The 21,590-nt window shown below is 40.9% G+C and overlaps 2 protein-coding genes across 3 annotated transcripts; both read left to right on the forward strand.

Annotated features, from left to right (window-relative positions):
* The first annotated feature begins 33 nt into the window (after positions 1–33).
* Positions 34–15,096, forward strand: LOC141804697 (uncharacterized). The gene is made up of 10 exons (XM_074689288.1): positions 34–836; positions 1,354–2,548; positions 3,405–3,483; positions 6,544–6,696; positions 9,374–10,557; positions 11,798–11,951; positions 12,311–12,530; positions 13,076–13,188; positions 13,328–13,518; positions 13,827–15,096. Exons 2-10 carry the CDS (start codon positions 1,387–1,389, stop codon positions 14,018–14,020), a joined length of 3,450 nt encoding a protein of 1,149 aa, XP_074545389.1. The 5' UTR covers positions 34–836; positions 1,354–1,386; the 3' UTR covers positions 14,021–15,096.
* Positions 15,097–16,064: 968 nt separating this feature from the next.
* On the forward strand, positions 16,065–21,322 carry LOC141804700 (T-cell acute lymphocytic leukemia protein 1). 2 transcript variants are annotated; one of them, XM_074689293.1, is made up of 4 exons: positions 16,065–16,227; positions 17,460–18,044; positions 18,394–18,512; positions 19,448–21,322. In XM_074689293.1, exons 2-4 carry the CDS (start codon positions 17,497–17,499, stop codon positions 19,969–19,971), a joined length of 1,191 nt encoding a protein of 396 aa, XP_074545394.1. In that variant the 5' UTR covers positions 16,065–16,227; positions 17,460–17,496; the 3' UTR covers positions 19,972–21,322. The 2 variants fall into 2 exon arrangements, with proteins under 2 accessions (XP_074545394.1, XP_074545395.1); XM_074689294.1 differs by having other exon boundaries at positions 16,067–16,227; positions 18,394–18,482.
* The last annotated feature ends 268 nt before the right edge of the window (positions 21,323–21,590 follow it).

The raw sequence follows: 21,590 nt of genomic DNA on the forward strand, positions 1-21,590 counted from the left end.
GCCAAAGTCTGATCACATCTGGGGATTGTGACAACTGGCAAGCAGATCCCTGTCCCAGTTAGAATGGCGAGTGCATGTGACAGTGTGTGTAGAGAGATAGAAATACAGATGAGCTTTGGTGAAGTGAGGTAGATGGACCAGCTCTGTTGACAAATAATCAGTCGGCAGTTGTTTTGCGATGCAAATTTGGCCTACATTCTTCAAAATCCATCGTAAATTCTAAATCCTTATATCAGAACCATCGACACATCTTCGGATCGACAAGGAGTGTGGGATTTTCACGTGGGCTTAAACCCAGATAGCCATTTTAATTATACTTTTATCCTTTTTTTGTGAGGCAGGGGTTGCTGTTAGACGGGAGTAGGAGTCTGTGCTCTGCTCTGTAGCCTACTTACGCAACAAAAGCTTCACTTCACGGGTTCGCGAGGCAAGGACGAAATTAAAGCAGGCATTTTTGTATTCCATTTTTGTCTAATCCCCGTTGATTTCTGAAGGGATTACCGGACCAATCATGATTGAGAGGCCGCTGGCTTGCCGAGCACTGCCCGGACCGGGAGCTCAGTCAGTGTAGAGCGGGACAGGAAGGACAGCACGAGGTGGATCTGCAGATTAATTGAGAAAAATGTCATTTCAATTCGCATCCGGTGGAGAAAGTTGCTCCGGCCTCTTGAGAGTGTTGCTGACCGACTTGCGGATACGCGCCGCGATCTGCACGCTCGGCACAGGCTCCAGAATGAAGGGTACATTTTAACAGCGGGATTTGTGGGAACTTTCTCACGGTGGACAACGCACTCGCATTTGTGGTCCAGGGAACACCATCTGTGAAAAATATAAAGGTACACCATTTTTTTTTTTTTTTTGAGTTCATATGAGATGACCTGCTGTGTTTTGATATGCCATAAAGCTAGCTTTGCTTGTAATGTTGACATGTGTATTAATTTAACTGACTTAAAGAGTGAAGAGATAACTATCCCGTGCTAATGTCAGCTAAATTTGAAAAATATTTATTTTTGAAAAATATATATATATATATATTAAACATATTTTCTTATCATTTTTGGTCGAGGGCTGTGTTGTTGATTGAATTTTGAACTTTATTTCCCTTGACAATAAATATTTACAGTATTATTCAGGTGAGGTAGAGGTTCAATTGCAGGGAGCAGTTGCTAACTCTTATTCTAAAGGATTATCCGGTGCACTGCAAAGTAATCTGTGGATAAGGCAACGTGACTGAACCCACAGTACATATTTCCTCACCAGGCAGATCAGATAGAAGTGGGCAGTAACAGGGATGTAAAGCATATGTAGGTAACATGGTTTGCCCTCAACAACAAATGCTTGTTTTGTTTATAGGATCCGACTGGACTCTTCAGGGCAGGGCAGCTGATGGAGGAAGAGAGGGTGGTTGATAGCACCCACCAAAACAGTTCGTCTCTACCCACGGGGCTTCCAATCAATTGGGGACTCATCACTGGCCCCGTACCCGAGCCTGTTTTTCCGTCACCATCTTTAAGCGCTCGTCTTCCTCCTTCTCTTCCTGTTCCCCAGAGTTCAGCTGTGCATGCTCTACAAACTAAGGTGAAGTCGCTCACGCAGAGGAGGGCAAGAGGGAGAGACAGAGAGAAGTTAGACAGCGACGCCACAGAGAGCAGTCCAGCCGGGCAGATTTCCCCTGAGGTCCTTTTCAGACCAAGGCCCAGAGGAAAGGGTCAGGTACCGCTACCTGCCCCTTCCTGGCGATCAGGCACTGCAAAGATCTTGAGCAGCAGTGATGAAGAGGAGGAGGTGGAGGTGCAAGTTAGGTTGGAGATCCACAGCCCTCCACCTGGTGCTAAAGGAGAGGAGCTGATTCATGGGGGAGAGGAAACTGAAGAAGAGAGGTCAGACAGGAATGAGAGTCAGGTTAGTTTTCGGCCGTATGGACTTGGGGAGGGTACCAGTTTGGAGAGTTTGCTGTCTGATAATTCAAGTAGCAGTAAGGATGAGCCATCTCCTCCTGTCCCTGCTCTCCCTCCACCCCCTGCTCTCTCCTCCTCTCCTGCCACAACAACCTCAACCTCGACCAGGCGCTGGGCCCCACCTAAAGGCTTCTGGAGAGTTGCTCGCCCTGAAACACTGCTTCTAAACGGTGTTGGACCAAACGACTTACCCTCCACTCTACCGTTGAAAGACTACACAAAGACAGAGTCATGGACAGAGCCTCAGAGAACGTTTGAACCAGATGATTCAGGAACCAAAAGTGATGCTGGAATTTCAGTAGATGACTGTGTCGTGTCCACAGAGGCTACACACTTGGACAGTGTGGAGTGTTTCCTGGACAGGTGTGAGCAGAAGGAGACAGAGGCCTTTGGGCTGTGCTTCTCAGACAACTTGGAGAGCATGGCTACGCAAGTCAGGGTGCTCTCTGCTGATGAGAAACTGAAGATGAAGCAGAGGGCTTATGAGAGACTGAGGGAGAGAAAACAAACCAGCATGGGGGAGAGAAAGCAAAGTGTAGGAGAGAGTGCAGGAGATAATGAAGACACAGTATACACAGAGGATTGTACAGGTAGGTTGAAATGAACACGATGTAGAGTTTAAAAAAATGTAAACAATGAATAGAGTTGTGGAGATATACAAAGTGATATCTACTAATATACTCCACAGCTTTTCAACAAATGGTTTAGTTAGGGTGTGATTGCCGCATGCAACTTCCTGATGTATTAAGGCTCAAAAATCCACTTTTTTCAGAGTTGTATCATAGCATATTTGGATATAAAGGTTTCATAACCTCTACAGTTTCTGCATCCAGTCTAAGTTACTTATGCAAGCCCCATGCTGCTGTATATGTAACCTGGCTGAATCCCAGTGCTGAACAGATGTCAGATGTGCAGATGTGCATGTGGTTGTTGCTATTATTAGCAGTCAGAGTGGTGGGGGCAAGTGTCCCTCCTTTTTCATCTCTGTCTGCAGGCTGATGGATGTCTCTGTATGGGGACATATCATGTATTGTCCCATACAGTGCATTAGTAATGCTTCACTTCATGTGTGTGTTTGCTATTGATAATGCAATCAGAGCTAGGCCTATAGATTGATCCATGATGATCACATGTTTTTCGCTCTTCTGCTGAGGAAATCTTGTTCTGTGCCTCACCAGTTGCATAACATGTTTTTTTTCTGACATCAGGATCAGTCAGGGATAACCTATGACCTTGTCACCTAAAGGTTTATGAAAATCCCGCACCCAATCATGTAAATACATTTAAGAGCTGTCCTGGTACTTATGTTTTCCATGTACACTGTAAAAGGCACTAAATAACAACTGAACCTTTCAAAATATCGGTATAGAATTCTTTATAAGCCAGTTTTAGTGTGTTGAAATAATGTGTAGAAACAGATCTTATCTGCTTATTCCTTCTGCCAAGCGCCAGATGCAGGTGTCCACGGGGGTTCGGACAGCTCAGACTCAGCCATTCTTGTTCAGGATCTTGAACCTTATTTGAGGTGAGTAAAGCAATGCTTCTGTATGGGCCTGGCACAGATGGGTGATGTATAACTTAAGTCCAGTATTTATATCTCCCACTCATAAATTTCTCACCTTTACAGCTCTAAATTTAAAGCTGTTAGGATGTCGGAGGGCCTGCCCTCTGCACAACCAAAACAAACACCTACTACAGGGTAGAGCCCGACCGATATGGGATTTTTGGGGCAGATGCCAATACCGATACTGGGGGCAAAAAAAAGCCGATATCCAATGTATCGGCCAATATCTGATATATCGACTGATATCCGATATATCAGCTGATAAATAAATAATAAATTCATTTATATACACAGGATATATACTATATATGAACACATATTATTATTATACCCATATGATTCAAGACAGAGACAGAAAACTATTAAATTAAAACAAGGAACTTTAATTATAAAATTGTCAACCTTAGAACTGTAGTGTTAACCAATGATAAATAGGAACAAGCTGTAAACACAATAATATATAAAGAAGTCAAACTGTAAACACAGCAAGTATAAAAAAAAATTAAAAATGTAAACACACAATGAGCAACTTACACGGCGTTAAAACGCAGTATTATAGTCTTACATTAGATAATGGTGAACATGTGAGTTAACAGTAGAATTTATCTCTGTTTATCTCACAAAAAAGCAACTAACACGACGTTAAAGCGTCATTCTATAGTCTTACATTAGATAATGGTGGACAGAGGGGGCGGGCACTCGGGCATTGTGCAGCCCAACACACAGACACACAGGAGCAGGAGTGACAGAATCTCTGTGGAGCAAAAATTTTTATCATCGGCTACATTTTGGCCGATGTTGATTAATCGGTGACAGGCATAATTGGCCCCGGGCCGATTAATCGGTCGGGCTCTACAACAGGGGGTTATTTCCTTGGAGCAGATGCGGAATGTTGAAATGCTGAGCCTTAACTCTAACCCTTCATGTTAGTGATGTGCACCAGTCCTATTTATAACCTCAGAACCCCTTTTGACATCGTCAGCTGTGTAGTTTCCGTGGTGATGGAACATGTCATTCATTTTGATGGGCCATGAAAACAATTGGAAAATGGGGAATACCTTAAAAATTGCAGGGGTTAGAAATGTGAAAAGTACAAGCAGACTTTTTGACGAGTAAAAATAGGTGAAAATTTGTAGGAGGTGTAGCCACAAAATGTACTGAAGAATAAGAAATTTGTTAAATCAAATTTTTATATGTTGAACTGTCGTGGGCATTTTAACATCATTATTCTCAGGAATGATGGAACAAAGAAATAAAGTCACAGAAATTTGATTTTTGAAACTGACAGAACAAGCTGCATGATGGCGACACAGTTAGCACTGCTGCAAGAAGGTCGCCAGTTTGAATCCTGCTTCAGACATGCTCTCCCTGTGCATGCATGGGTTATCTTTGGGTACTCCGGCTTCCTCCCACAGTCCAAAAGCATGCTCATCAGGTTAATTGGTCATTCTAAATTGCCTCTAAGTGTGAATGTGTGCATTAATGGTTGTTAGTCTCTGTGTGTCAGCCCTGTGATTGACTGGCGACCAGTACAGGGTGTATCCCGCCTCTTAGGCGAAGACAGCTGGGTTAGGCTCCAGCAACCCACCACTCTGAAGAGGAAAAGCGGTAGTTAATGAATACACTGGAAAAAAACTGAAATCTTATTTAGCGTTTTTGTCTTATTTTGAGGAGAAAATTACTTTTTAGATTTAATATGAGCTACATTCATCTGATCAGTCCAGAAAAATGTCTTATTTCAAGTTATTCAAAGAATAAATGCGGTCTGAATTGCTTGTAACAAGTAAAAAAAAACATCTGCCAATGGAATAAGAGAAAAGTCACTTGGATTAAGACATTATACTAGTTTCAAGCAAATTTTTAAGCAAATTTTTCTTGTTCCATTGGCAGATTTTTGTACTTATTACAAGCAATTTATACCTTATTTTTGTCTTTAAATAACTTGAAACAAGACATTTTTCTGGACTGGTAAGTTGAATGTTGCTATTATTTAGTATGATAAGACCATTTTTACTTAAATAAGACAAAAACACTTGATAAGATTCCAGTTTTTTGCAGTATAGACACTGATGACACTTCTGTACAAGAGTGAATGTAATGGTTTAAATTCAATCATTCTACTTTTTTTTGAGGACCTTTACTTTTAAAACCAGTTTTTTCACTTGTACTTGCATAGAGATGGAGAAGAACATGCATACTCATGATGGAATCGCCAAAAATACATTTACAGGTTTGTCTTTCCTGAGTCAGTAGCTGGTCAGTGTGACATAGATTTTGCTCAGCTGACACCTCTTTGCAATCATAGTCAGGTTATATGTGAGCTACAACCTGATTTTATCCATTCAAACCATCCTGCAAACTGGACAGGTCATAGTGACACCATTGCACAGTATGCTCAGACATTATTTTTAGGGCTGATTCAAAAATAAGTACTTTTAAAGGATTTTAAAGAAAATATGGTTTTGCTTTTACTTCAGTAGATTTTACAGCTTTGTACTTTTACTTCTACCGAAGTAAAGTTCTCTTAAAGTAACTGTACTTGTACTTGAGAAGAATGGACTGGCTGCTAATTAAACTGTGTGTCAGAGTTGGGATAAAACACTGTCATGCAACTGTAATCTATTCCAACACAATATGTTCTCCTCCTCTCACCCAGGAGAGAGTGAATCACACTCAGTCCATTACAAGGATAATCCATGTGGTTGTTGTTGCATGCTATCTTTATCACTGGGCCAGGGGATAAAGACAAGCACAATGCAGAGTAGCTTAACTGCTGGACATAAGGACGGACGGATGGATAGATGGATGAAGTTCTCTCTGCTGCTCACTGCCACCAGCTACCCCCAGCCTAACTATCTGATATTACATAAGACAGCTTAGGAAGACACAGCTGGATTCACTCTATGTTAAGTCAATCTGTGGGGAACATGATGTAGCAGGATATGTCACAACAAACAATAAGCTTGCATCTCCTAACTGATTTATCTCTGCACTGTGTTCCATGTTTCTCTTGAACCTTAGGTCACTTCTTTCAATCAGTGATGAGCTCCCACTGAGCCCAAGACACGAACAAGCCAAGCGCCTTCTGGAGCGAGCACGGCTGAAGGCTCGCTCCAATCACGTCAAAGGTGATCGTCCTATCAGACGCCCACATTCTGATCAGAGATCCACTGTGTAAGTTTGCTGAATCTACTGACATAGGCTATGACACATGATGATTGAGACTGCAAATGATCCACTTTTTTGGAGTCCACATAATTCAGTATGATAATGAGTCATTTGTGTATTAATTTGCATTATTTTCACAAAAGTTGCTGCTACAGCACAAAATATTTTTGAATTCATTGCACTTCATTATACCTAATTTTTTATATCCTCAAATAAAATTAATATTAAAAATATAAGAAGAAAATTAAATAGACTCAAAATAAATCAACAACAAACAAACAACAAGCAAATGAATTAATCATGAATGAGAAATAAAAGCTTTTGGATCTTGATGTATTATAAATGGCTCTAGTCTGAACTAAAAAATGGTCAGAGATGTAGATGTATTTGTGAAATAATAAAATGAATTTCAAATTAATGAACCTCTGTAAATGAAAGAAAACTGACATTGTGAAGTACGTCAAAAGGGAGTATAAAGTTTAATGGCATGTCCTATGCTGTGTGAGCGAATCTGAAAGTTGATTGTAAAAAAAATCCATAAAAGATTCCAGGAGCAAATGTGGTGGATTAATATTTACAAATAAATATACAAAAATGACGAGTATTGATATTGTAAATGGACAATAAGTTCAACTTTTTAATAGAGGGGCAGATGGAGATAAGTTATTGGAAGAGGTGGCTAGCCTAACAAATTTGGATGGAATCGTGAATTTTCCTAATGATGCCAATAGACTTCATCACTTTGTTACTGATGAGCTTAAAATGCTCCATCCATGACAACCTCTCATCAATCAAAACCCCTAAGAATTTGGTGGAAGAGACCTGGTTTCAATTGTTCCCTCCAATGGAAATCTTGGCCTTGGATGTACAGTATGATTTTTTGTTTTTTTACCTTAGCGAAGCTAATTCTTAAAATATTCCTCTTCCAGAATTAGCTTCACTAATTAGTGAATCAAAATTCTTGTTGGTTAGAATCAAGGTTGTATCATCAGCAAAAAGTATCAGTAGTATGGTGGAAGACACAGAAGGCAAATATGGGATAAACATTCAGATGAGAGCTGTTGTTATACCATCAATATCAAAGATAGCTGAATCAGTTAGCCCAAGAAACAAAAAAAAAATTACTTAGGTAAAAAAAAAAAAAATATTTGTTTTATAAAGAAGAACACAGATAGTTTTACATTGCCGGAGTATGAGTCCGAAGGTGTTCACTGTGACACTGAATGTGTCTCTATAAATTTAATGCAGCTCCTGCATTGTTTAACTGCTTCAAATTGACACATGCACAAATCTTATTCATGCAATAATTTTGATACTTTGTCATTTTGCTCCAGTGAACATGTGCAGTTGAAGGACAGAGATAGGACGGGCATACATAGGGTGAATGTTGGACATGAGAGCATGAGGGTGTCACTAACTATCATGTGTAGACACTGTTTTTTTTAATTAAACCTTGTTTTGTTGAATAAAACCCCAAAGAAACTTTTTTTTTGCCTTAACATTTTCTGTTTATCTGATGCTGTGTATGAACCACTGTCCACGTCTGTAACTAGTGTGCTTTTGAGTTTTGTTTTTCAGAAACTGACATTGTTAAATAGCTCATGCACCCTCCTTAAATTTACATTAAAGCAGAATAATGACAGATAACCACTAAGCTGTTCCTCCATTGCTGATATCGGAATACTGAGGAAACATGTTGATTGATGAAGTTGATTATGTATTATAAATCTAAAAAATGTAATAAATGTATCATTGTTGTTGTAATAGTGAATGCACTACCTATTTTGCTTGAGATTATATATATATATATATATATATATATATATATATATATATATATATATATATTAATATATATATATATACATATATATATATATATATATATATATATATACACACACACACACACACACACACACACACACACACACACACACACATATATATATATATATATATATATATATATATATATATATATATATATATATATATACACAAAATGTACCTACTTTTTATAAAGAGGGGATATAATATTTGCTCATTTTATAAACTTGTATATGAAGTAACAGTCCAGGATGTTTGTGCTTAACGTTTGCAAATTTACAACTGCTGTGTATTGAAATGTTGACAAAATCCTTAATTCTGCACGAAATCTACATGAGACTTGCTAAAATGATGATGTCATCACATAACAACCTTTTAGGCAGGTTATTAAATGTTGTAGGTATGGGCTTCAAACACCAAAGTATTCCCAAAGCTCTATCCCTGATGGGCCTTATGGGGGCTGGCCAATCAGAGGGTAGAGGTTTGTGGGGAGTCTTAAAGAGACAGCAGCTAAAATAAAGCTTGAAAAAAATGCGGATTTCATTTTGGCTGTAAATCATGTAAATCTACTGCGGGGATACCATAGGGACAGTGTACAGACTAAAAAATGCACAAAACCCCTAATATAAAATTTTAATAGATTTTGCTTTCCCATATGCAAAACAAAGGGATTTACCTGGAAAAACACCACATATTGTATTATATTGCATTGACCTCTCATGAAACTTTTTCAAAGACAAAAATTCATATTTTGAAATCCATCAGATTGTACTTAAGATACTCTTTTTACCTTTTCATAGCTTATTGGGAGGTAGATGATTTTTAAATATCAACTTAAATATTTTTCCTGCAGAAAGAAGCAACCAGCTGAATTTCCAGAACCAACGGCAGTGCAGGAACCTGTTCAAACCAAAGAAGATCCCACTCCTCAAGCTGCATCTGTTCCTCTTCTCGTCCTTGACCAAAGAGACTCTCCGCCTGGTGACAATGGTGGTCGATCTCGGCGCTACGGTTATTCACCAACACGGGTACGCTTTGAGGATGAATCAGAGAAAGAAGCAGAGTCACGCTACTTGGATAGAGTGAGACTTCGTGGCAGACCAGGGGCGCCCAGGTTCAAGAGCAAAGAAAGTAACACAGATTCAAGCAGTAGTGGTTCAGAGAGGAGCAGATGCAACAGAAGTGTCTCCATGGCTCCTGCTCCGAAGCCAGAAGAAGTGGTTGCCAGTGCTGAACCCACAACAGTGATTAAAGAGATAATTGTGCTGGTGAAAAAATGTGAGCAATGTGGCTCTGTAGTCAGGGAACCTCAGCAAATCACATCTCCACCTGATCTTCAGAAGCTCGAGCTGCAGCGGCAGGGCAACCCAGAGGACCCACGTGGGGGAAAAGGTGCTCCTCACTGGGTGCCTCCAAGCAAGCAAGAGGTGAATACTCGTCCAAAAGCTCCTTTGACCGTCACTTTTGCTGGAGCTTTTGTGCTGGGGGAAAGTAAAGAGAATGGCACGGGCTGGAAATCCTCAGGGTTTGGGAAACTGAGGAGAAGGAGCAGGAAAGGGGAGAGTCGCATAGAGTCTGGCAATGGTCCTTATGGTCCCTCATGGGCACAACGGCGTAACTCAAATCCCAGGAGCAGGGTCAACTTCAGCAGAGCAGTATCCTTTGCCCCAACTAGCCCCATGGTACTGGAGCCCCCTTTGCTGGAGGCATCTGGAGGACTACGAGAACCCCCTGCCCCGCCACTGCCTATTAAGTCTGCTCTGAAGTCGAGTTCAAGGAGTCGCTCCATTGCAGGACAGTCCACAGTTCAGTTCCAGATTACCTCAGAGCAGGGAGAAGAGGCAGGGTCCCAGCATTTGGCTCTCCAGGACTCTGCAGAAACGAGAAGAGAGCCTCCAGTGTCTTTACCCCAAGGGACTACTACAGCCAGCAGTCTGGTGCCCTGTATCAGGCCTTCAACTCTCAGATACTCACCAGCCCGTATCCCCACTGATCTACCGTCTGCTGAACTCTGGGACGCCACTCCAGATGGAACAGGTGAGGGAGAGACTGCATGAGCTTTCAGTAGATATCTTTTTACTATGTACACCAAACCAGAGGGGCAGCTGAAACAGCTGAACCCAACATTAAACAGACTTTGTAAAATCAGCTCCCAAGTACTAATCAAAGAGGTATTTCCCCTTTGACAACAGTGTTTGTTCGACAACAGGGTTGTTCTCAAACATGGGTACGCTTTACAAATATGAGAAATTGTCAGTTGTACCAAGTCAGTTTAACATCAGACTAAAGTCCTTGGTTCTTAACTGCATAGGTAACTATCCCAAGCAATCACAGTGAGCATGTGCTAACACCCTCAATGGTGTTTCACATGTAGCCACTGCAGAATGCTATTGGCTTGCCTGTTTATCACTTTCTGTACATTACACATTCAATTGATATCAACCCTGAAACAGTTCTTATTCAGGATATAAGAACTCAGAGATATGACTGGACAGTATCAGTATGTTGTCAACAATTATTGAGACACAATAACTGTGGAAGTATTCTTCAACAATTCACAGGTTAGTATCCAGTAAGTCTTAATTTCAAAGTGTAAACACTTTTTTTTTTTAATTATGTAAAAAGAGTCAGTCAGATCTGTTCAGAAAATGACATTTAAATAAATTCTGCCAAGATAGTTATCTCGCATTAGCCTCAATAAATACATACATACATACATACATTAATTAATAAATAAATAGATAATCCACACATTACCTTACACAGTTGTCTTTTAAACAGTAGTGCTGAGTAATGTGTTTGACTCCAATACAACATAACATGATTAAACATTACAACAAAGTTTCAAAGAATAAATAAGAATTTTAGAATCAAAAGACCAGAATAAATTAAGAGTTGTATTTTAAATGCATACAACTTAATAGAATATAATAGAAAAGAAGAGTTGATTCTTATTCATAAAATACAATTACACAATTAAAAACTGTAGTATATATTAACTGACTCATATAAAAAGTAGAGATAAGAAGTGGAGTTAACCGCTAAACAAATTATATTGACACAGGTAACTGCAGTAGAATAGAATAGAATAGAATAGAATAGAATAGAATAGAATAGAATAGAATAGAATAGAATAGAATTGTTGACTTGGATAAAAAAGAAAAGAAAAAATGTCGACTGCTCTTTTCTTGAACTGAACTGAATTGAAATGAAATGAATTATATTGAATTGGCTGAATAGTTTATCGGCACAATCTCAGCTCATCTGTGTCTAACAGTATCTGTTGGTGGAGGTGACTCCACTCCTGGCCCAGAGTGTCGTCCTCTGCGCGGCCTGGCTCTGTCTCGGGCCGAGGATCTCAGAGCAGAGCTGCTGAGAGCAGAACACCTGAAGTCTGAGGCTGCATCGGAGGACAACTGTGACGGGTCCAGGTAAAATAAGACAACAACACATCCCTTTGTCTGCATCATCGCTTTTTCCAAAACAATTTAGCGTGATGGACTAATAGTCTTTAGGAGATTAAACCCATGACGCACAATCCACGAGATTCAATTGCATCAAATATTCTGTGAAAATGACAATCCTGCCCCCTTCTGGTTATAAAAGGCTTTACTCATTCAGGCTGTGTATGGCTTTGAGATCAGATAAGAAATTATTTTAACATCTCTGACTAAAATGATGGTGTTTTTTTTATTTTAAGATGAGTCTGGGTTACAGGTTTGTTTGATAATAAACATCTTGAGTCCGTGTCACCACCTCATAGGATGACAGCTTCAAATCTGATTTTCAGAAAGATGGATGGAAGGCCAAAGCTCTTCCTGCGTCGCTTCTTTTCCTCCATTGGTCTGAACAGTGTGGGCAGACTGGTGAAAGGAGGCCGCTCCAGCAGCATGGAGCAGCTCAGTATACCCGCTGCCCCCCGGGCAAGCTCTGCATCCCCAAGCCCGACGCGCAGACCACTACCTCCCAGCCGCATACAGAGGACCCCCTCACTGCAAACCCTGCACCCCGTGAGAAACCTTTTTCATGCCATGTTATGTTCAAGGACTGCTGTGCTGCTCTGCCTTTGTCTCCTGTTTACTTTCATGTAAACATCAACAAAACATCAAAAAGATGCGATTTTACCTTTAAAAGTAGGCTGTAGGGAGAAAAAACACTTATTTACATGTCTTTTAACTTTCAGCTTCACTTTGAAGTCCTCTTTATTAGATATTTTCAACAGTAAACTGGCTGGCGCTTTGAAGTATTACGAACCTTTCTGCCTGACTCTGGAGCACAAAAAATGCATTCCAGGTTGTTTCCTTCCGCTCTTCGTCCTTGTTTTCCTCTTGGCAGCCATAAAAGTACTCTAAACAAATGTTAACCGCTTTTTCCCAGCCAGTCACCACCTCTGTTGATTGCCACATAATGTTTGTGTGCATCAATGTGTGGTACACACACTTTTTAGTTTCTGAGGACAGCTAGAGCAAAAGGTTCATGCTGCATGAGCTAATGAGGTCAATTCAGCCAATGTAGGCTAAGAGAATGTGTTACAGTGCCATTTGTTTGCCACTAGGTGCTGCCACTGGCCCAACTGCGAAAAGCCTCATCAGTGCAGAGTTTGGAAAGAAGAACAGAGCGTTCAACAATACTAGGAGAAGTACAGATACCATATGGCCTGGCACCCAGGTAGGCATCAAGAATAAAAAGCAAAAGAAGAAAAGAACTCAAGAAGTACCAACAAAAGAGACTGCATTTTTTGTTTTGTTTTTTTGTTGTTTTTTTTTTGGTCACTTTACATATGACAAGAATTTCCCTGTCATTATAGCCCTGACAGCCCTCAGATTGAGCTCCACAGGGCCCTGAGTGTTGAAGATGTTCTTTCCTCCAGAATGGTACGTCCAGTGGGCCGGGTCTCCCAGGCTTTCCCTGATGGGACCCTCCTCCTGGAGCTTGTGAGACCCCCAAATGGCCCCTTTGGTTTTGTCATCTCAAGAGGAAAAGGTCGACCAGACACAGGTGGCTACAGCAGTTTACATTCCCTTTGTAGTGTTGTTTTTAATTCACAGCTCAGTTTTGCAGTTGTTTAAATCGTCGATAAGCAAACAGTCCTTAATTAATCCCTCCTCTGTCAGCCCATCACAGTCAGCTTTCTTCAATTTAATGTGGTTTTAATGAGAAAATAATAGAGAATGGGACAGAATAAAAAGGTTGTCATGCAAACGAACAAGATTGTAAAATGGGAATACACCATCATAAATACAACCGTCAACTTCCTTTCTGTAGCATCACTTACTCCATTTTTTCTCCCATCATTGTCTCCTAAGGTGTATACGTAGAGAAAGTTGGTGATGGCAGTGGTGAAGGCCCCTACATTGGTCTCCTGGGCATTGGTGATGAGATTCTACAGGTGAATGGCGAAGTGGTGGCTGGCCTCACTCTGGACCAGGTGACACGGCTCATGACCCGCGAAAGCATCGCTTCTCTTCGTATTATGCCGGCCAGACGTGTCCAGCGCTGACAGGGCTGGAAGCCATTTATACTGTAGCCGTGGATAATAATTCAGCTCTGCAAGCACTGCTGATGGACTGCAACCTGTGCTAGATTTAATGCTGTCAGTCTGTATCTCATTGCTGTAACACATGTCAAAAATGCAAACCAAGGATTTTCAGGGTTCAATATTTATTTTACTATAAGTGCATACCAATGTTCACCAGGTGGGCACCAGAGAGAATGTCTGGTTTCCCGAACCAAATGGTTGTTGAGGGAATTGTACAACATTTATCATTATCGTTACGCAAGAAATACTTATTTAAATCAGGCATGACTTGTTTATGCATACATAGGTTTTACATGAAGATAGCCTGATTATATTTCATTAACAGTGCAGATGTATTGTAACTTAAGTGCTGTGAAACCTCTCTTAAAAGGATAGTTTAGAATTTCTGACCATCAAAATACCTTTTGTAAGGGTAGAGATTTAATTTATTTAGCTTAAAAAAGCATATAGAGTGGGTCTACTAATATTCTTGGTGAGTGGGTTCATATTTACACAAAGTATTTATGTATTTTTAGATCTTTGCCATCCTCCTTATAAAGAATTGTGTACTATTATAAAAAGAAATATAAAGAAAGCTGATTGTAAAACAAAAAGTCCACTGCTCTGTACTGTATTAGCATCATAGATTGTATATTTCCCTCATTTGTCAGTGGATGCTGCTTTAAAACGGGTACTAGTTTATACTTAGAATAAAAAAGTTTATATTGCGAAACTTAAATTGTATAACATAACACAATATTTAATTTTCTATATAAACAAAAAGCTTGCAAGTCTTTTCACGTTTGTATGCTACATTCACCCTGCTGTTTCCAATCATGCATTTATTTAAAAAATTCCAACTTAGTTATTGCGAGTTTGACTTTCAGATTTGAGAACTTTAGACCTTTTATTTGGATCCATGGTAAAGCTATAGCTTCCTACCATTTAGAAAATCCTGGCAAATTTCGTTAGGCTTTACATGCTCGAAAAAAAGAGCTTAAAGGGATTATTTGAGGCTGTGCTGCGGTTAAGAACAGGATGAAGGATGTTAGTCGTGAGTGCTGCCTCAACAGGTCTGTTCAGATGTCGTGACTGAGCTGAGTGTGAGGCTCGTGACTTGTTTAAAATAAATATTACGGGTTAAAACACCTATACCGTGTCCATCCATCTATCTGTCTATCTGCAATTTTTATTCAGATTTGTAGCTTTAATTTGTCTAAAAGAAAAGGAAGTTATAAAACCGTTATTAGGATGTACCTGCTACAATTTAAACTGTCCTGCCAGCACCCTGATAGCGCGCGGCTCTTTTATCTGATGCGGCCAGAAGCTCACGCGCTTTTATCTCCCACAGCCATGACACCTCCTCACAGACCCTGGGGAACCGTCGTCCATACACGGCCCCAAAGACCAGCAGTGACAGTGTGTGAAACACATTTGTTCATTCATGTATTTATCCATTTATTAACCTATCAATCGATAAAGAATTGAGCCCTTTTCAATTCAGGAGTCGTTATCATAATTACACCCTCGTCATTTCAGCTGCGTATTGTATCTGTCGCACGTGCAGCCTCGGGGCGTAGAAATGGAAAATGGATACTCTTTTTAGGAAAAAAATGAAAAAAAGTAAAACAGTCGACCCTCTGCTATCACCACTTATCTTTTTACAGGATAAATAGGCTTAGCGAAAAAGCCTTTGTTGAAATTATAAATAGGTCAAAAGCTTAACCTGAGCTTTTGTTTCTTTAATCAAAAAATTAAAACACCTCAACTAAATCTCAGGCTACAGTACTACACTACCGCGCGTTGTTACAGGCCGTTACGCTGTGCCTGTTTGCTTTTTTTAATGCTTTGCCCTCCACAAGCCTATATAGCCCACGACAGCCAAATAATAATGAATCATTTCATAAATAATGGGTTTAGGGGCTTATCGGGAATGACGAGGCCGCTGCCGTGCGCTTATCTCTCTTCGCCACATTGCGGCCTGTGTTCCGCTCCCCATACTGAGGGAGCGCGCTGGATGCGACGAGGAATAACTCAGCTACACACACATATACACACTAAACCACACAAACACACACACACACTGCTCCACAACTGGCAGAGGAAAAAAAAGAAAAACCTCAGACATGGATGACCCACTCACAAAATGGCTCCACTTACACAGTAACATCAACAACACGGCTGGAACGGTAAGTCCTAAAAAAATTACATCTCTTTATTTAAAGCGCCATATTTGTTGTTTCTAGGGGCTCTAATTGGATTGCTCTCGTCTGGGTTTTATTGGTGTTATGAGCGAAATATTTAGCCTACATTTTCCGCTATTGTCCGATCGGATGGCTGAGACTGTATGGGATGTCATAACGGATACGAGGCCTATTAGAGAGAATTCCCAGAATTAAAAGTCCGCGTATCATTAGCAGTCCGTTATTCGTTTGTAATATCATCCGGGAGACGTTTTGTGAATTTACCAAACAGAAAAGCGTTCGTTACTGATGTGTAGGGTTTTCATTATATCTAGCCTTTGATGTTCGGTTTAACAACAACAACAACAGCTCTCTGGCCTTCATCTCGATAAAACAAAACATTACACAACACTCTCTGGAAATATCAGCTCCAAGTGCGTCTTCTTCTTCTCCCTCTTCTACGTGGATATTTTGGGAATTTGCTGGGGGCAGGATTTATTTTCCACGTAGAATGAAAGCTCCCGTCGTGGTCCTGATATCCACAATCCGCCAAGACCATAAACATTTCAGCTTTAAATGAAATAAAAGCTGCGGAAATGTGTTTTAAATGTGTCAGGAAGCTCAATGATGGGTTTACATTTAGATGTTAGCTCTACGGTGAAGGGAGCCGAAGGCCAGGCGAGCTTTAGATAAGCAATTCTTAGAAATGACAGGAAAAAAAAAACATAAACGGAGACAGGAGATGAAGCTCTTTGTCAAGATACCATTTGAAACAAAATATTCAAAAAGGGCCATATTTTCAAACTAAAAAAAAAAAAGAAAAGAGAAAAAACTTAAAGGCGAATCCACTAAAAATATTACAGTCTACCATTAGCTTGGTTATACTGTTTTGCATCAGGGGAAACTACCAACCGTTTTAAAGATAACATTAAATTTTACAATGTTGGATAATAGTAACATTTTTTTATAGCTGTTTTGGATCTTTTCATTTATTACAAATGTTCAACAAAATACCCCGTTTTTTACTCTGTGGGCAGACGACTAACAGCGATTTTTTTAATTCGAAATATCATCCTTATTGTTTCTGATTAAAACTATTTGCAAAGAGAAGAGAAGAGATCAAAATAAATTTTATGTTAACAGTAACTCGCATTTCCCATATTCTGTGTGTATTTGTCGTGTTTATTGAAGCCTCTATTGTTTTGCTCAATCTATTAATCTAGTGAAATCTTGTTTAGGACGTACAGGACTTGAGCGTGTGGTGACGGGGTAAAAATGATGGAAAAACGGCAGCCGGAGCTCCGACCTGCCAGTCCTGATGCAGAGTCCGGTCCTGGAAAGCGCGAGGACTCCATCATCATCTCCAGACTGAACGGATGCAAGGAGCACGAGGAGCCAAGGAGGAGGCGGCACGAGGAGGAGGAAGAGGAGGGGGAGGTGAAGGAGAAAGAGAGGGAGAGGGGAGGGCGCTTGAAGGGGGCTGAGGAGACGGATGACGTTCCTCTGCAGAACTCGAGCAACGGGACCAGCATCAGCATCATCATCAACGGCGTTGCCAAGGAAACTGCCTCTCACAACGCCCTTGACCTGAAAAGGGAAGTGCCGGTGATCGAGCTCTCCAGGAGGGACGCTATAAAAGCGCTCGAGCAGAGGACTGAGAGCCATTTGGTGCCGATCACGGAACTTCGAAGACCTCCACCGCTGCCGCTGCCGCCACCGCAACGAGACGACGCTCGAATGGTCCAACTGAGCCCAAACGCGTTTCCTGTCCCGGCCCGGGCCATGCTCTACAACCTGGCGCAGCCTCTTGCCGCCATCAACAGGTAAAGGTCCAGACAGAAGAAAAGGAAAGAAAAAATCATGTGGTTTCATGAATGAACATTTTCTCTGAGCAGTTTGAGTGTTCAGTATAGAAAGTTTGAAGGCTGAGAGATGTGGCCCTGCTGGGTCTCCATGCTGCTGCTTAAAAATACTATAAGTGTGCATTAAGTGTATTATTTATTGACATGTTTTTGCATGAGTATAAAGAAGAAATAGCCCAGAGATGTGTGTTTCTACACATGTTTGTGTTCCTGGTGCAAAGAAATTTAAGGGTTTTACACAATGAATGGAATTATGCATGCTGAAACTCTTGTTTAATCCCTTTTTTGTCTGTTTTCTGTTGTCATATAGTCTTGGAGGGGAGTCGGAGCAGTACAGCATGTACCCCAGCAACAGGGTAAAACGCCGCCCGGCGCCTTATGAGGTTGAACTCGACGAGGGTAGGCGCATTTTAGATCTTTATAAGTATGGTAAGACGCACTTCTGCTGTGTCCTCCTTCTGCCAATATATAGTCCCTTAAACGTCCTCTTCTCATACCCATTATCATCCATCCACTGACATGGATCTATACTGTACCAAATCTGAGGGTTGCAAAAGGTGATTGCAAAGAAGATCAATCAATTTATGACACAACTGAACAAAAAACATAAGAAATCATGGCATAAATGGTTGCCGCTAATCAGGGTGTCAAATATATATGTACCTGTACTAAATGTAGGAGGATCTGGAGTTTATTTCATTTGAAACATGCTTTCCATCGCTGCCCACTCACTGCCACATTCAGGGGTGGAGGATGGGGATGCTGCTGCTGCCTCCATGCCAAGGTTTTACTGCAGAGTGGGCTGAAGGATTAAGATAGACTGGGTGTGTTCCAAGGGCGACAATAGCCTGGAAGACACCATTGTTGGGGGTGGGAGTACCTGCAGCAGGGGTTTTCATCATAACTAAATAAATAAAAAGTGTAGAAAATATGGAGTAGAGAGCACTGTCTCTTCCTAACAGCATTACTTGGGGTTTGGTATAATTCACTAAACCATACTGCTTCGCTGAACGTCTCATCGTAGATGTGGAGGTTTTTGCAAGCTTCTTTAGCTTCTGCTCTGTCATGTAAAAATCTATGAGAAACGGAGGACAGTTTGCAACTTAATTCTTCAGGATCTGAAACTTTTTGTTTACATGTAATGCATTTTTCCTACAAAACTTCAGTGCATCTTTTCTTCTGCTGCTGCTGCTTCCATTGAATTTGTTGCACATGTGCTGCTCTGCAGTTTTTTATGCCACATTATTTGTTTCAGCTTTGCATTTCATGTTTTCTTTTTTTCTTTTCTTTTTTTGGCTGTTTTTGTTTTTACCATCTCTCTTCAGCGCTGAATTTTCTAACACCGTCTGTTTTTTCTCCTCTAGCCGGACAGCCTAAGATCGTCCGCCGTATCTTCACAAACAGTCGTGAACGTTGGCGGCAGCAGAACGTGAACGGGGCCTTTGCAGAGCTCCGTAAACTCATCCCCACACACCCCCCGGACAAAAAGCTGAGCAAGAACGAGATCCTGCGGCTTGCTATGAAGTACATCAGCTTCCTCTCCAACCTGCTGGAGGATCAGGATGGAGGGAGGAACGTTGGCAGCACAACTGATGGGGAAACAGGGCTGCTGGTTGGGGCCCATGAGAGTGGCCCTCAAGGGGGACCACATCAGGACACAGTGGTAGGTTTGGCAAGGGACGATCTTCTGGAGACGATGTCACCGAGCTCGAGCTGCGGGAGCCTGCCTGATGGCGATGCTGAGGGCAGTCCAGAGAGCTTTATGGAGGACCAGGACTCACCACCAGCTCCAAGGACTCTAACAGCCTCACGCGGGCCCCCGCTGCACCTAGCAGCTCGGGATCTGAGGCGCAATGGGCGCCCAATAGATGGCTCCAGTCGCCGATGATGCTGATGCCAAAAGACCAGAAAACCTGAGACTGAAAGAGAGCAAAAAAGAGGGAGATCTGCTCAGGAACTGTCAGCTTTGAGATGTCAAAAGAACCAAGCTCTTTGTAGAAAAGAGAGTGTCAGAACGGATCACGTGTACTTCTCCAAACAACTGAGGCAACACTGACGAAAAGCTTCAGTATTCTGTTGAATTTGATATGACAAGACTTGTAAATTCTGCATGTCTCATCTTTGACTGACCTGCGGATCATATTTTACGTGTTTTTAAAAGCCAAATACTGGAAAATGAAAAGATGGCGCACACTCAAAAACCCACACACAAACCAGACAAAAAATCAATCAAGAGAAACATGATTAAGATAATATCATTTTTTTGACTAACACTGTGCTAGAGATAATATTGATTTGAGTGTGGTGCAGCCAGGATAAATCCAATATGTTCCAGAGTGCTTCAAGTAAATAAAAGTCAATGAAAAACCTGGAGATTATCACCAGTTAATTCAGTGTGTTAGAATACTGACAGAAACATAAAGTGAGCCTCAGTTTGAGGTGGTAAACAAACCAAGTGGACTCTAATGTACCCATGCAATGCGTAAGTATTGTAAATAGCATCATATTTCCACTGCACAATGTAACAACAGTGACTGGAGTTCAAGTCGTGTGGTTTAAGATGTACTGTTGTGTGTTTGTTAAAGCTCGACGCTCTTTAAGGAGGCAGAGAAATGAGGACAGAGGAAGAGACATGAGGAACTTAACCAAGTACATCAAACGTGGTACCAGAAGTCTGTCACACCCGGTGATGAGAAATGACACCAAATAATGTCGACAGACAGATAAACCGTTTTGCTGCCTGGTTTTTGAAAAGCATTGGTTTGAAATAGCTGTGGAGGTACAAGACATGCAGTGTTTCTTAAAGTGTACAAACATATGAGTCATATGGTATCATGATGTGACTCATGCAGTCCTTTTGATATGAATGTTTCAGTGTTTTTTTTAACTGTAATGCAGTTGTAGATTAGTAAGGTACACAAATAAATCCCTTCATTGCCGCATTTCACACACACAGACACACACACACACACACTCACACACTGTTAATACCATAACAACACCAGCAGTTTTTCACAAATGCATTTAAGTATTGCTCACTGTTTGTTGGTTGTTCTGCTTTTTCAGCAGGACCTAGTAGCCTATATTGGTACCTTTGGTAACTATGGTATTTTATGACTTGCAGTAAAGGGACAGTGTACGTTTGGTAATGACATATTTGTTGTATGATAGCTGTATCTATAAATATATCCAATGTTAAAGCGTTGAATTTTATACAAAACCCCTGAATAAAACACGCAGAGGACAAGACTGGGACTTGATTTTACTTTTACTGATGTGGCTGTACTGTTTGTGTCTATTTGTTTCCATAAACGTCTCATTTCGTTGCCACAGTTTATCATAGATTTCTATGATTTTTTTTTTGTTTACAGGCCTTTTCCACAACATTCTATTCAACACGCTTCCCATTTCATCTGTACACTGAGTGAGCACTGAGTGAGCACTGAGTGAGCAGTTGTGACCACACACCTTCTCCTGAAATTCCCCCAATAAACGCTGGAATCCTCA

The sequence above is a fragment of the Halichoeres trimaculatus genome, unplaced genomic scaffold (genome assembly GCF_033239565.1).
Source record: "Halichoeres trimaculatus isolate MK-OKI-2021-1 unplaced genomic scaffold, fHalTri1.1 fHalTri1_scaffold_15, whole genome shotgun sequence".
Taxonomy (NCBI): Eukaryota; Metazoa; Chordata; class Actinopteri; order Labriformes; family Labridae; genus Halichoeres; species Halichoeres trimaculatus.